Source organism: Carlito syrichta, unplaced genomic scaffold (assembly GCF_000164805.1).
Source record: "Carlito syrichta isolate Samal-C Ts95f unplaced genomic scaffold, Tarsius_syrichta-2.0.1 Scaffold138552, whole genome shotgun sequence".
NCBI lineage: Eukaryota > Metazoa > Chordata > Mammalia > Primates > Tarsiidae > Carlito > Carlito syrichta.
In genome coordinates this window covers 168,970-185,719 of record NW_007082648.1, presented here as the reverse complement: position 1 = coordinate 185,719, position 16,750 = coordinate 168,970, and the positions used below count along the sequence as shown (strand labels likewise).

The window sequence follows — 16,750 nt, the reverse complement described above, 5'->3', positions numbered from 1 at the left end:
CTTCCACTCAGCCTTCCAAGTAACTGGAACTACAGGCGCGTGCTACCACGCCCGGCTAATATTTGATTTATTGTAGAGATGAGGTCTTGCCAAGTTGCCCAGGCAGGTCTCGAACCCACGAACTCAGGCAATCCCCTCACCTCAGCCTCCCAAAGCACGGGATTACAGGCTGAGCCACTGAGCCCGGCAGAATTTTTTCTATACTGTTAGAGTTACTGCTCACCAAGTGTGGAGCAACTGGCTTGGATCAAAGCCAAAAAAACTGTAAGGAGAAAAGATTTTGTTTACAGAGATGGTTTCCTGCTGTGCCGCCTTCCCTCAGCCCTCCTGAATTAAAAGCTAAGTACCAGTAGGGGTGCTTAAAATAAAGACTGTAGGGTCCACTTATGTTTCTGACAATATAATATGCAATTTGATAAAGGCTCATATGGAGGGCACTTCCACTGGAGAGCTTTAAAAAAAACTCATGCCTGAGTTCCGCACCTGAATTGAATCAGAAGCTGTATGAAAGGAGACCGAAAATTGAATGTTAGAAGCCTTCCAGGTGGTTCTAAAATGCAGCCAGTTTGAGAACTTCTGGGCATGCTATTGGGGATGGAAATAGTGCCTCTGCCTAACGCAGAAAGAAATCAGGTGTAGCATGAACCTAGTTCTTTCTAGACTTCTTCCACCATAGATCATCGTGTCTGCTCATCATCTCTCTTTTTTTTTCTCTTGAGTTGGAGTCTTACTCCATCTCCCAGACTGGAGTGCAGAGGCACGTTCTCGGCCACTGCAGCCTCGATCTGCTCGGCTCAGGCATTCCTTCCGTCTCCACCTTCCAAGTAGCTGGAACCACAGACGTGCACCACCACACCATGCTAATTTTTTGATTGATTGTAGAGACGAAGTCTTGCCATGTTGCCCAGGCTGGCTCAAATGCCTGGGCTCATGCAGTCCTCTCGCCTCAGCCTCCCAAAGTGCTGGGATTACAGGTGTGAATCATCACACCCCGCTCTCATCATCTCTCATACTCCACTTTTTCTCTCCCTTTTTCCTCTTTTTATGTTGTGTAGATTAAAACACCGGAGTCACGTCTTATAAAGTCAGCTATGGCAAAAATTAAATCATTGAAAAACCGCCCTGGGAAGGAACCATGTGGGGTAGAGGCCAACACACCTTCTCTTGGTGTATTGATCTAGCATCAGTCCATTTTTCTCTGGGATTGAAACAGATCAGTTTCTTTGGCTAAGATTCTGTTAAGATCGTTGGCATTTGGGAGACAAGATGTATACTATATATATATATAGAGTAAATACGGTATATTTAGATATATAGTAAAATATCTTTAAATATTAAAAGCACACTCAGCTGGTGAGAGAAGCACTTGGGGATTGAGACTGGCTTAGAGAACCACAGAATCCTGTTTCTCATGAATCAATTCTGAGACATCAGGTGGAGTGTGGACAGAGTCATGAGTACCCTTTTAATTGTGAAGTTTTCTCTGCCTGTGCTTTCTCTTTTTTTGAGTCGGAGTCTCACTCTGCAACCCAGGCTGGAGAGTGACACACAGCTCATGGCTACCGCAGCCTCGACCTGTTCGGCTCAGGCGATCCTTCTGCTTCAGCCTTCCAGGTAGCTGGAACCATAGGCATGCGCCACCACGCCCTGCTAATTTTTTTATTTATTGTAGAGACGAGGTCTCATCATGTTGCTCAGGCCTGTCTCGAATCCTTGAGCTCAGGCAATCTTGCCTTTGCCTCCCAAAGTGCTGGGATTATAGGCGTGAGCCACCGTGCATGGCTGCTTGTGCTTTCTTTTAGGCACATACAGTTGAATTCAGATAAGTAGAATGTTAAACGCCCATGTAGATGGGGACACCTCTGCATTTCCCTCTTGACTGTCCGGCAACTGAACATTTCTTGGCACGTGTAGCGTTTAGCGCCACTGTTCCTTTCTGTCCTCCAGCATTCCCGTGGTTCGGCATGGATATCGGTGGAACACTGGTTAAGTTGGTCTACTTTGAACCGAAGGATATCACAGCCGAGGAGGAACAAGAGGAAGTGGAGAACTTGAAGAGCATCCGGAAGTATTTGACTTCGAACACCGCTTATGGGAAAACCGGGATCCGAGACGTCCACCTGGAACTTAAAAACCTGACCATGTGTGGGCGCAAAGGGAACCTGCACTTCATCCGCTTTCCCAGCTGTGCCATGCACAGGTTCATTCAGATGGGCAGCGAGAAGAACTTCTCCAGCCTTCACACCACCCTCTGTGCCACAGGAGGTGGAGCTTTCAAATTTGAAGAGGACTTCAGAATGGTAGGTCGGATTTGTCTTGGCTAAAACAACAAAAACAGGCCGGGCGTGGTGGGCTCGTGCCTGCAATCCCAGCACTTTGGGAGGCTGAGGAGGGAGGATGGCTTGAGCCTGGGAGTTTGAAACCAGCCTGGGCAATATAGCGAGCCCTCGTTTCTACGAAAAAATAAAATAAAACATTAGCCAGGTGTGGTGGGGCGCACCTTTAGTCCCAGCTACTCGGGAGACTGAGGCGAAGGATTGCCTGAGTCTAGGTCAAGGCTGCGGTGGGCCATGATCGTGCCACTGCACTCCAGCCTGGGTGACAGAGTGAGACACCCCCAACTCAAGCAAAGGAAAGAAAACCTCTCACATGTCTATAATCATAGCAGCTCATGCCTAAGGGCCAGACTACTAGCCTTGGGAATTTAGTCCAGTTTATTTCACCTCTTTGTGCCTCAGTTTCCTCACCTATATGAGAATAAAAAAATTTGTCACATGAAGGATTAAATGAGATATTTGCACCTGGCACTTAGTAAGTGCTCAATATGTATTAGCTATCACCATCATTTTTGTTATAATTACTGCTGTGTAATATGCTACAGACAAGATGATAAGCCCCTTCTGAAATATTTTGTTTAGAATTTTCCACAGACTTACAGTGTAATCATGATGTCAGTTTTATGCATATATAGACTGAGCCCCACAGGAAGATGTTCTATGAATCCTACTAAAAATGATTACTTGACCAGGCACGGTGGCTCAAGCCTGTAATTCCAGCACTTTGAGAGGCCGAAGTGAGAGGATTGCCTAAACCCAGGGGTTCGAGACTAACCCAGGCAACTTGGCGAGACCTCGTCTCTACATAAATCAAACAATTAGCTGGGCGTGGTGGTGCGTACCTGTACTTCCAGCTACTTGGAAGACTGAGGCAGAAGGATCGTCTGAGCCCAGCAGGTTGAGGCTGCAGTGGCCATGAGCATGCCACTGCACTCCAGCCTGGGCGACAGAGTGAGACTCCAAATAAAAATAAAATAAAAATAAAAATGATTACTTCTGTCCACCCATTTGCTCTCATAAGTGTCTTTTTTTCAATATGTGAATGTCATTTAGAAGTTTTTCTCACAAACAAAAGTGAAATCTTTGATACGATTTATAGGTGAATTCATTGAATACCATTTAGGAAGTGGTTCTACATCATAAGGACAATGCTGTATCCTGGCTGACAGCACATCCAAATCTGCATTGCTTATTTAGATTTGACAAATAACATGGGGTACAAAGTTTCTCTTTATTTAGCAATCCCTTAACATCTGTGTGTTCCAATTTCCTCATCATCTCTGGTCAGGATAAGAATCTGTACCATCCAGCCTCATTTTACAGAATAAAGGAAGAAGAAAGTAAAATAGTAAATTTAGATATATCTTGGAAAATAAAGGAAGCTAGATAAACAAAAATGACTGAACATTGGAGAAGGAAGAGTTGGAAGATTTTGGATTAGTCTTACTACAAAGTTGAAAATTAGTAAGGTAAATTGAAAAGACATTGTCTCAGAGTCTGTAGTACAAATTACTGGCATTTAGCCATGGAACTAATGTAATCCAGTCTTGCTGTAAACATTTGATTAGAAAATGCTAGAAGAAAAGAAAACTTGGTAAAAGTCACTAGATTGTTGAATGCTAGTGAGCAGGGTGGATAGGTGACTGGTTTCCCAGAACAATGACTTTGTTCTTGCTATAAAGTCTGTCATTCATAAATACATGAATGAATCAGTACATATTTGTAGTATTTAAAATTTGCATAAATGCAAATTTTACCTGTGTTATCAAAAATAACACCATTTACTTTATTGATTGTAGTAAGAGCTGGCAATAGGGTCCTAGGACTGTATATCCTTAGTGAGACTGATTATTTTCAGGTTTTGGTTTTTCTTCTCTGTTCCCTCTCCTTACCCAGCAGTAGAGTTTGACCCATCACTTACTTAAATAACCCATGGGATCTTTTTCCTGCCAAAGGGACTCCATGATCAAAGACTTTTGGAACTGAGTAGTTTGACATCCATAGGCTTGAGAATTTAAGTCCATAATGGAAAGAGCATTGAATTTGAATTTTAGTCCTGTTTCTGCATTTCATCAGCTGGGTGACTGGGCGAGATAGGTCCCTCTGTTATAGCCTCCCAGGTTTATATGCCTGCTGCACAGAAAAGCCAAGACTTAGGTGGCAGATGTCGCAATAGAGAGAGTTTAATAACAGCAAAGCAACTGAACGACGAGTACAGGAGACATTTCTCAAATCTGCCTCTCCAGAACTCAGAGGCTAGGGTTTTTAAGGGTAATCTGACCGGCAGGGGGCTAGGGAATTGGGACTGCTGATTGGTTGGGGATGAAATCAGAGGCGTCGAGAATGTCTTCGAGTGCCCACTCAGTTTCTGGGTGGGGTTCATGGGTTACTGGTCCAGTTGACATCTACTAGAATGCAGGGTCTGAAAAATATCTCCAACACTGGTCTTAGGTTTATGTTATCTATAGGAGCAATTAGGGAAGTTACACTTCTTGTGAATGGTAGATGCGGAAGGAGGAAATTCCTAGTGATCAAAGCTACTCACACCCTTGAGCCCGTTAAACTTATGGATACCATCAAGGATAAAGTTGTTCAGCAACCTGCAGCCCATTCTTCTTCAATAGAAAAACAAATTTGTTAATCTTACGGACAGCATCAGGGACTACAATATGCATGGAGGGAGAAAAGGCTAAAGAGAGCCTTATGACTTAGCTGTGTTTATATACTAACGGAATTCAGGCCTCAATCACAGTCCTAACCTTTTGGCCTTTTATTATTTATTTGCTTATTTATTTGAGTTGGAGTCTTACTCTGTTGCCCAGGCTGGAATGCAGTGGCACGCTCACGGCCACTGCGGCCTCGACCTGCTGGGCTCAGGAGATCTTTCCACCTCAGCCTTCTACGTCACTGGGACTACAGGCGTGCACCACCATGTCCAGCTAATTTTTTTATTTATTGTAGAGATGAGGTCTCACCAAGTTGCCCGGGCTGGTCTTGAACCCAGGCAGTCTTCTCATCTCGGCTTCCCAAAGTGCTGGGAATATAGGTGTGAACCACTGCGCCTGGCCTGTGACCTTGTATGAAGTTTTCATCATCTGCAAAAAAGATGACAGGTGGAAAGAGGAGGTAGGGTTTCTAGGACATCGGAACTGGAGGTAACCTCTGGAATTAAGGAAGTGTAGCATCCTTGTTCTATGTGGATGAGGAGCCCAACGCTGAGAGATCAAGAGGTTCTAGTGGTGCCTCCTGGGTAGAGCTGGAGCTTTGGCTCAGTTCTGATATAGAGGGCAATGTTGACCCGTCCCCAGTGATCTGAGCTCAGGTCCCTCAAGGACACTGTCCATTTCCAGTAGAGAGCCTGAGGTGAACCAAGGTGACCCAGAGGATTTATGTAACCTCTGTCAATGCCTCCAGGATTTATGTAACCTCTGTCAATGCCCCCATCACTCTCCTGAGGTAATGTATGCCCTGGGAAAGTTACTCAATTTTTCTTGGCCATGAACAAGTGTATTTCTCAAGGTTCTGAACTGAGGAAGGTCATATCCCAATTACAACCAAGAAAAAGACACCACTCCTCCTGTTGACAGGCTGCTGGGGCCTAATGAATAGACTGGAGCAGGGAGCAAATCTGGAGTATTTACTAAACAGCTCCGCCAGGCTGGAGCATCCATCTATAAAAGAAAAGTCCACAGGCTGTCTTCTGTTTTCATGCTCAGTCTTGGCCAAAGTAGAGACAGAATTGAAAAAGACACATCTCTTCTCGAAGCCTGTTTGACTGTGTCCTAAGTGATGAATCTGTATCCTTCCAAAGTTTGTGAGATGAATAGGTTTCTCATCCTCTTTTCTAAGCATTCATTCACTCCCTCGACAGATAATTTATCATGCTCTTTCAATGCACTGTTGACAAAAAAGATGCCAGATTCTATAAAATATTTTAAGATGGTTTATTATTGAGCCAAACTTGAGGACTTAAGCCTGGGTACACCCATCCTCAGGAGGTCCTGAGAACAAGTGCCCCTTGTGGCCAAACGATGGCTTGGTTATATATATTTCAAGAAGGCAGAAGTTACAAGAAACCATAAATCAATACATGTGATATATTCATTGGTTTGGCCCAGGAAGGCAGGACCCTTTCGAAATGGGGCTTGTAAGTGATAGGCGGATTCAAAGATTTCTTGTTTGGTAATTAAACCTATCTGAGATATTTGGGAAATCAGTAGAGGAGAAGCTTTGTTAAGACAAGGGAGTGAAAAACTCTAGTTTCGTTGATATGTAGATGCTCTGTTTGTGGCCCTCTTTAGGGAGGATAGATAAGTATCCTCCAAGGCTTCCTGGAGTCTGAGAATCCATGATTTGGCTTTGCAGGGCGATAAACCTTCTTTATTTGTTATGTTATGCCAGAGTCAGGTTGGAGAGTAAACTTTAGGATATAGGGTTATCGGGTACCAAAACCCTGTTTGGTGGGTCAGGCAGTGACTCCCCACCCTCTTAGTTAGAAATTTGGGTAAGAGAGAAAGACAAAGGGGTCTTGTTTAGTCCTCAGCACCAAGTGCTATTATAAACAAAACCACCTATCCCCAGCTTGTATTTTAGTAGGGGAAGACAATGAATAATATATCAACTGGTGATTAATACTATAAAGAAGGAAGGAAAAAGCAGGGCAAGGAAGATAGAGAGTGGTGAGAGGGTCTTTGTGTGATGAGTTAACATTGACTTAGAGACCCAAGAAGTAGGAGCAAACCATGCAGGTGTTGAGAAAGAATATGTTAGGTAGCCGGGCTCGGTGGCTCAGCCTGTAATCCCGCGCCTTTGGGAGGCTGAGGTGAGTGGATTGCCTGAGCCCGTGGGTTCGAGACCCGCCTGGGCAACTTGGCGAGACCTCATCTCTACAATAAATCAAAAAATCAGCCGGGCGTGGTAGCGCGTGCCTGTAATTCCGGCTACTCGGAAGGCTGAGGCGGAAGGATCGCCAGAGCCCAGCAGGTCGAGGCTGCGGTGGCTGGGAGCGGCCACTGCACTCCAGTCTGGGCGACAGAGTGAGACTCCAACTCAAAAAAAAAAAAAAAAATATGTTAGGCAGGCAGAACAATGAATGCTAAGCCCCTCAGACATCCTAAATCCAAGCTCCCTCCCTTTCCAGAACAGAAAATTGAAGACACTAACTCACTTGGAAAGAATCGATATATGCCACTGCATGTGTTAAACAACTTAACAAATAATAAAGTAGTGCACATATATACCTGTAAAGTCCAGTTATTGTTGTTGTTGTTAGTACAATACAACTTGGCAGATAGGGATTTTAAAAATCATCTGAGTGCTTAGGATTAAGTAAAAGATGTTCAGCAGATCTGGAATAGTAAGTAATTGTTATGTTTGATGACTACATCCTTTATATACACAATACATGTACTTAAATCCTTAGATAATGTTAACTATTCTTCATTCTTTTTAGAATGTACAGGAAAGAACTGTAAACCACAAGGCAAGCATTAAATTAGACAAGGGTTGCATTTTGTTCTTCCTTTTTCTTTTCATTCATTCTTTTCCCCTCCCCGTATCTCTCCCTTCCTCTCTTCCATCCTTTCTTCCTTCCTTCCTTCCTTTTTTTTTTTTTAAAGCATTACTGCCACCATGAAAGTTTTGACTGGGAAAAATTAGCCTTCAAAATTAGTGGTTTATCAAAATGGAACACAAAAGAAAAACTTAATCCAACTTTAAATGGTCTAAGACACTGATAAGCCAATGAGGGATCCCACTATTTAAAAAACTAGCCAGACGTGGTGGTCCACTCCCACAATTCCAGCATTTTGGGAAGTCAAAGTGAGAGGATTGCTTGAGACCAGGAGTTCAAGACCAGCCTAGGCAACATGGCGAGACCTCGTTTCTACCCCCTCAAAAGAAAATTGGTCCTCAAGGTGGAGAATTCTGCATGGTTGTGCATAAGGGTTCTGTAGGGTCCGGTTAATTTTGTGTTTATTCTCAGTGTCTATATTCTGTGGTTTTGTTTGAAAGAACCTTGAGAATATTTTATGTACAAATCCTAATATTTGTATCCGCAACCACACTTCCTAACTTCAGTGGTATTCTTAAGAATGCAAAGTATTGGCCGGGCTCGGTGGCTCAGTCTGTAATCCCGCACTATGGGAGGCCAAGGTGAGTGAATTGCCTGAGCCCGTGGGTTCGAGACCTGCCTGGACAACTTGGCAAGACCTCATCTCTACAATAAATAAAAAAAAAATTAGCCAGGCGTGGTAGCACGCGCCTGTAGTTCCAGCTACTTGGAAGGCTGAGGTGGAGGGATTGCCGGAGCGCAGCAGGTCGAGGCTGTGGTGGCCGGGAGCGGCCACTGCACTCCAGTCTGGGCAACTAAGTGAGACTCCAACTCAAAAAAAAAAAAAAAAGCAAAGTATTTTTGACAAGAAACTTATAGAAAAAAAGGCCACCCTTTCTGCCCCTGTAATTCTTTACTACATTACAGTCATACTTTGTAATATTGCCCTTTCTCTAATTGTGATTCTTTCATTGCACTACACAAATACTGTGTGTTTTACAAATTGAAGGTTTGAGGCCAATGCTGAGCAAGCCTATCAGCACCATTTTTCCAATAGCATGTGCTCACTTCATGTCTGAAAGGATAAAAGATGGAGTCTATATAGCTAAAGTGCAACCATTTTGACCCTGGCTAGTTCTGTCAAGCTTTTTGAGCAAATTACCTCACTTGCCCACTGATCATAAGCCAAGGACAGAACCAGTTTCCCAGAGGTAGCTATTGCTAATTGTTTTACAATCATCACCACCCCCTAGCTTGTTTTGTATCAATTAGCTTTTCTATTACAAGTATCTGTCTCCCAACCACAAAAATGCAAGCTAACTTAATCTATTGTGATCAGCTCTTCATGACAGACCCCATCACCATGGCAACAGATATGTGAATAACCCACCCATCTGCCTGCTGTCCATTACCATGATGTCAATACCTGTGCTTACCTGCCCCTTTCATGATGACATAAGACAGACCACCACCCAATCACCCTAAACATCTGCCCCCCATCAAAGGAAAGGTTTAAAAGCATTCAACCTTAAGTAGTGGCCACCATGCTTTTGTCAAGCTCTGGCTTGGCCATGCCTTTTGTGAGCTCTGGCTGGGCCATGCTTTTCTAAGCTTTGTCCCTCTCCTTAACTTTAAGGGAGGTGAATCTTTTTTTTCTCTCTCTCTCATCTACTTTCTAAATACTTTCTAAATCAACTGTATTTTCTTTTTTTTTTTTTTTTTTTTTGAGTTGGAGTCTCACTATCACCTAGACTGGAGTGCAGTGGCCGCTTCCGGCCACCGCAGCCTCGACCTGCTGGGCTCTGGTGATCCTTCCACCTTAGCCTTCCAAGTAGCTGGAACTACAGGCGCACCCTACCACGCCTGGCTGGTTTTTTGATTTATTGTAGAGATGAGGTCTCGCCTGCCCAGGTGGGTCTCAAACCCGCGGGCTCAGGTAATCCACTCACCTCAGCCTTCCAAAGGCGCGGGATTACAGGCTGAGCCACCGAGCCCGGCTCAACTATATTTTCAATCTAATTTCTGTGCAAATCTTAGTTTCTGACCTAACAGTGTCTGTGTCACTTTTTAGTAATTCTTACAATATTTCAAACTGTATTATTATTATTATTATTATATCCATTATGGTGATCTGTGTCAGTGACCTTTGATATTACTATTGTCATTGTTTTGAGGTACATATAAGATGGCAGACTTAATTGATAAATGTGTACTACGGGGACCCCAAAAAGCTCGGAATTTATTTATAAAAATTGTGTATTTGTTCGTATATGTTTAACCTTCAGTCACTTTCAAGTACTTTCTGTTTGATGTAATACACCTATTGGGACACTTTTCCACTGCTCAAAACAGTTTTTGAACTCGTCCATTTTGATGCCTTTTAGTGCTTCTGCCATTTTTTTGTTTCAACTCTTCCACATCAGCAAATCATTTCCTTTTGAGGACTTTTTTCATCTGGGGAAACAAAAAAAGTCACTCAGGATGAGATTGGTTGAATAGGGAAAGTGAGACATAGGGATCATACCGTTTTTGGTCCAAAACTGCTGAACACTCAGCATGGTGTGGGCAGGTGCATTGTCATGGTGGAAGAACCAGTCACTTGTTAGCCACAACTTGGGACATTTCTTCCGCAAATCATTTCTTCTGCACAATCTTCTCAAAACTTACAGATAAAAACTGTGGTTGCACTGTTTGCTCCAGAGGAACAAATTTTGAGTGTACTACAAGGGGCCTGCCCTCCGAAAGATAATTTCTGTTTTTTGGGAGTCCCTCCTCATATGTTCTGACTGCTCCTCCGACCAGCTGTCCTCTCATCTCTCTCCCTCTCTTTGGGTCTCCCTATTCCTCGAGAGACAACAATATTGAAACTAGGCCAATTAATAACCCTACAAAAGACTCCAAGTGTTCAAGTGAAAGGAAGAGTCATATCTCTCACTTTAAATAAAAAATTGGAAATGGTTAAGCTTAGTGAGGAAGTCATGTCAAAAACCAAGGTAGGCTAAAAGCTAGTCCTCTTGCATTGGTTAGCCAAGTTGTGAATGCAAAAGAAAAGTTCTTGAAGGAAATTAAGTGTTATTCCACTGGGAATACAAATGATAAGAAAGTGAAACAACCTTACTGCTGATGTAGAGAAAGTTTTAATGGTGTGGATAGAAAATCAAACCAATCACAGCATTCCCATAAGCCAAAGCCTAATGAAAATCAAGCCCCTCATTCTCAATTCTATGAAGACTGAGATAGGTGAGGAAGCTACAGAAAAAAGTTTGAAACTAGCAGAGGGTGGTTTATGCGGTTTAAGGAAAGAAGCCATCTTCATCACGTAATAGTACAAGGTGAAGCCCCAAGTGTGGATTTAGAAGCTGCAGCAAGTTACCCAGAAGATGTAGTCATTGATGAGGCTGGGTGTGGTGGCTCACGCCTATAATCCCAGCACTTTGGGAGGCCGAGGTGAGAGTATTGCTGAGCCTGCGGGTTCGAGCCCAGGCAACTTGGCGAGACCTCATCTCTACAATAAATTAAAAAATTAGCCAGGCATAGTGTCCCATGCCTGTAGTTCTGGCTACTTGGAAGGCTGAGGCGGAAGGATCACCAGAGCCCAACAGGTTGATGTTGGGGTGTCCGTGAGCGTGTCACTGCACTCCAGCCTGGGCGACAGAGTGAGACTCCAACTCAAAAAAAAAAAAAAGAATAATTTCAATGTTCAGGTTAGAAGTGACTCTTATTTTTTTAATTTATTTTTTGTTGGAGTCACTCTGTCATCCAGACTGGACTTCAGTGGCACAATTACGGCCACCGCAGCCTTGACTTGCTGGTGAATTTTCTGCCTTGGCCTTCCAAGTAGCTGGAGCTACAGGCATGCACTACCATGCCCAGCTAATTTTTTGATTTATTGTAGAGACAAGGTCTTGCCAAGTTGTTCAAGCTGGTCTTGAACCCCTGGGCTCAAGCAGTCCTTTCACCTCCACCTCCCAAAGTGCTGAGATTATAGGCGTGAGTCATCACACCAAGCTGGCTTGGTGCTTTTGACCTCTTGTAGAGGGCCTCTATCTTGACTGGGTAGAGAGAGGAAGAAACCATTTTTGAGGTTTTGTTATATTTCTCACTCACTGAACATGTCTGAAATTCATCTGTCTCAGGTGGCATTAGGTCTCCTCTGTGAAAAGAAAAGAACCCTAACTGTAATTTGTAATTCAGAATCAATCATTTTATTTGCCAGTTGTTCTTTGTTTAGTAAGATAAACTTTTTTGTCACTTAAACTTGATTTATGCAGTCAGTGTCAGTAAAAGCACCTTGGAAGTTAAGGTATTATACAGATATGTATTTTCTTTTTCTTTTTTATGAGTCGGAGTCTCACTCTGTTGCCCAGGCTGGAGTGCGGTGGCATGCTCACAGCCACCGCTGCCTCGACCTGCTGGGCTCAGACAATTCTTCTGCCTTAGCCTTCCAAGTAGCTAGAACTACAGGCATGCGCCACCACTCCTGGCTAATTTATTTATTTATTTATTGTAGAGAATAGGTCTCACTAAGTTGCCCAGACTGATCTCGAACCCCTGGGCTCAGGTAATCCTCTCACCTCTGCCTCCCAAAGTACTGGGATTACAGGCATAAGCCACCTTGCCCAGCTTTTATTTATTTCTGAAACTCAATTTGGTAACTCATTTCTCGACTATATGTGAGTGATAGAACTGTTTGGGGGTATGTTTATAGAATCCTTCCAGGGAGTGGATATGAAACCTCTTGGAATAGTTTTTTTTTTAATCAAATTTCTTGATTTAGTTAGTTATTTTTGACAGACCAAGCTAAAGCACATAGGAGACCCTCTGACCATGCCTGTGTTTAAGATCCATCTTTTTTCTAATATTAGCATTTAGGGAATTACTGAGCGCCCTCTAAAAATTAGAGTCTTTAGTTTGGAAATGAAGTTTTCAAATGCCTTTCAACACAAGATAAGAACAACTGAATTATTTTATTTTTAATGTGTATAGTAATTATGACTCATGTGCAATGGGACTTTATAGTTTTGCATGCTTTTTCACACAACCATCTCATATGATTCTTGGAAACAGTCTCGTGAGTTAGCTAGGGCAAGTGCTATTAGGGAGAGTATATGACTTATTAATTAACTTATTTATTTATTTATTTTGAAGTTGGAGTCTCACTCTGTTGCCCAGGCTGGAGGGCAGTGGCACGCTCACAGTCACTGCAGTGTTGACCTGCTGGGTTCAGGCAATCCTTCCGCCTCAGCCTTCCAAGTACCTGGAACTATAGGCGTGCACTACCATGCCCAACTTGTTTATTTTTATTTTTATTTATTGTAGAGATGAGATCTTGCCAAGTTGCCCAAGCTGGTCTCGAACCTCTGAGCTCAGGCAATCCTCTTGCCTCAGTCTTCCAAAGTGCTGGGATTACAGGTGTGAGGCGCCGCACCTGGCTAATTTATTTATTTTTAATTTATTGTAGAGCCGAGGTCTTGCTAAGTTGCCCAGGCTGGTCTCAAGCCCCTGGGCTCAGGCAGTCCTCTCACCGTGGGAGCTTCCCAGAGTGCTGGGATTACAGGCTTTAGCCACTACACCCAACTTTATTTTTATTTTTTGAATTGGAGCCCAGGCAGGAGTGTAGTGGCATGCTCATGACCACGGTAGCCTTGACCTGCTGGACTCAGGTGATCCTTCTGTTTCAGCCTTCCAAGTAGCTGAAACCAGAGGCGTGCGCCACCACTCTCAGCTAATTTTTTGATTTATTGTAGAGACAAGACCTTGCCAAGTTGACCGGCTGGTCTTGAACCCGTGAGCCCAGGCAATCCTCTTGCCTCTGTCTCCCAAAGTGCTGGGATTACAGGCATGAGCCACTGCACTTGGAGTATATGACTTTATTAACACCTGTACTGGGATGTGGTGATTGGTGATGGACTCATTCCCAGCTGTTTCAGCTTCAAATAATGTCCTCCTCCTTCTGTACCAATGGTTTTCAAAGTGTAGTCTCAGGATCAGATTCACTTGGAATATTGCTAGAAATGCAGTGACAAACTCTGGAGGTGGGTCCCAACCACCTGAGCTTTCAGAAGCCTTCCAGGTGACTCTGAAGCATCTTGAGTTTGAGAACCCTACTGTACCCTTACTTGCTTAGGTGACTTTGGTACTAGGCAAAACGATGCTAGTTTTTCTTTTTCTTTTCTTTTCTTTTTTGAGTTGGAGTCTCATTCTGTCACCCAGGCTGGAGTGCAGTGGCACACTCACAGTCATGGCCACCGCAGCCTCGACCTACTGGGTTCAGGTGATCCTTCCACCTCAGCCTTCCAAGTAACTGGAACCACAGGCATACATCACCACACCCAGCTACTTTTTGATTTATTGTAGAAACGAGGTTTCACCCACTTGCTCAGGCTGTTCTCAAACCTTTGGACTCAGGCAGTCCCCTCGCCTCCGCCTCCCATAGTGCTGAGATTACAGGCATGAGCCACCGTACCTGACTCGCTAGTTTTTCATAGATGTGATTTAAAAGTTTTCACTACCTCTTCCTCTACTTGCTAGTCTTGGGATCTTGAGTAGGTCACTTTAATCTACTGACACCCAGTGAAGCATTTTATCTCCAAAATGGGTTATAATAGCATCCTTTCCTAAAGTCCTACAGATGGTATCTATATACATTTTCAATTAATTTTCATTATTTAGGCAGAGCTTGAGTCTTAGGGCAAGCCTAGGTTTGTTGTTTTTAGTTTTGAGGAGTGGTTTAAATTAATACTTTAGGGTATTGGCAGAACGTATTCTCTTCAAAAATGGTAAGGAGTGTTAGAAGCAGTGGAGTGCTACAGCCAGCATTTCCTGACTTAAAAGAATCCATGCCAACTCTTTGTTTAGTGACATGTTGGTAGCTTGAAACTGGCCTTGGTGGGGGTGATTATACCTTGGAAATTAGTAAATGCTACAGACCAGGGCTTTTGCCCACAGAGAGCTGGTTGTTAAACATTTACCAGCATACGTTCATTCAGAAATGAAGTTTTGTTATGTTGTCCAGACCGGTCTGAAACTGCTGGGCTCAAGCCATCCTCCTGCCTTGACCTTTCAAAGTTCTGGGATTATAGCCGTGAGCCACCATGCCTGACCTATACCTTTAAAAAATGTTAAATTAGCTGTCAGCACTTAAAAATGGGAAGATTTAACATAAAAATCTAGATTTCTGGCTCTTGAAAAATAGGGTGTTCTAGCAACACTGGGCCCCCATTACCACATGGCAACAATGGGCCAAGGTGAAATTTAAATATGTGCAGGTTGTCTTGTTTGCTGCAAACTCATAATTCTGTGGCTTTACATCTAGTCAAGGACTGCACTCTGTTGTCTTCTTCCTGTCTCCTTTAGGCATTTGAGTTTGTGACACCCAGAGAAAGGGTGCTTCTCAGTAGTTGAGATCTTAACATGCTCTTTCAAGCTTTCCACTAAGTTAATTTAGTTGTACTAACAAATTGCAGGGTGTGTGGATTAGTTCCCAACTTGTCCTGAATTCCAGATGGCCTATCTGAAAATCCAAGTAGCAGTATGACTCATTGCCTGTGCTTTTGAGCCTGTTCTTTTTCCTGGATGGTGAAGACTTCTGAGGGAGGTCTCTATATGCCTCAGTGAAAGTGACTAATATCTTTGTTTTCCCATCTGGGGATGCCCGCCTTCACGCTTCAGAAATAACTCACCCTTCAGTAAAATGTGTAGAAGAGATGTTTGTTTTCTATTAGTGCTTTATTTGGAAAGATTTTGAGGGAAAAGGTGAGATGATGTTTTCTTTCAGATCAGAGTTGTATGTGCTTCGTTTATTTGCCTTGACAGGTTTTTCTTTTCCCCCAGTGTGGTTTCAGGCGGTCTAGCTGCATAGACTTTGTCCATGTTTGTTATGTTGACTCTGGGCTTGGCTGTCAATATTGTTGATGAAGCTCTGATTAATTTTTAAGCAGGTTTAGCCTGTGGTTCCTGGTGGATGGAATTGCTAATTTTCAGTTTGGGGTGATCCAGGAGGTAATAACTTTCCTGTTCCGTTTAATAAATGTGTACTAAATAATTATTGTGGGCAGGCCTTTGAGCATCGTACTAAAGGGTACCTGATGAACCAGAAAACAAGCCAGAACATGACCAACACTGTAAGTGCACTGGAAGGCCATGGAATCAGGGAGCACAGAGAAGATGGCATTTACACTGCCATGCCCCTCTCTAGTGTTTCCAGACACTAGAACACTGGATAGTTTTATACCTATAATATTGTCCCCTTGAAACGTGTATGATTACGTGCACCTCATCTAGGAGCTTCATTTTGGTTTTAAAAAAAATGAAATGTTTGGAACCATTTATGGGATAGATTTACTTTTACACCAACGTCATTTTGAATGTTTATTTCCATGTATCAAGGACCCACCACCTGGCTGGCAACCTGTTCTAACTAATTGCATTCTGCAAGTATAGATTCCGTGGATTTTCTTAAAAGAGAAATCCAGATTTGTGACACGAAGTCAAAAATTGTATTTTAGCTCTTAACTGTTGTCATGCAGATGATGCCTTTCTGGCAAAATGTCTAAGTCTAGTACTTGTATAGGTTGTTTCCAGACCCCAGATGCAGTATGCATTATGGCAATGGAGAGAAGAACAGTGAGTCACTGGGACATGCGCCTTATTGTTATTTGCATCACTTAGGGAAAGTCATCTGTTCTATGAATCTTAACCACAGAATGAAGCTAATAGTATCTACTGATAGGGTTTTTCTGAGAATTAAATAATCTGGTACAGAGATTTGGCATGTAGTAAACAACAAATACTAGCTATTATTTTCTTAAAGAGAGTTTAAGTAATTTTGAGTTAGACTTTTTTTTTTTTTTTTTTTTTTTTT

At 43.0% G+C, this 16,750-nt stretch overlaps 1 protein-coding gene across 2 annotated transcripts in view; it reads left to right on the top strand.

Moving 5' to 3' along the window:
- PANK1 (pantothenate kinase 1) overlaps positions 1-16,750 on the top strand; it is an 88,193-nt gene that overhangs the window by 46,028 nt on the left and 25,415 nt on the right. For both annotated transcript variants that reach the window (XM_008049866.1, XM_008049867.2), the window contains exon 2: positions 1,948-2,300. In XM_008049866.1, coding sequence (XP_008048057.1) covers positions 1,948-2,300 — 353 coding nt within the window. The remainder of the gene's footprint in view (positions 1-1,947; positions 2,301-16,750) is intronic.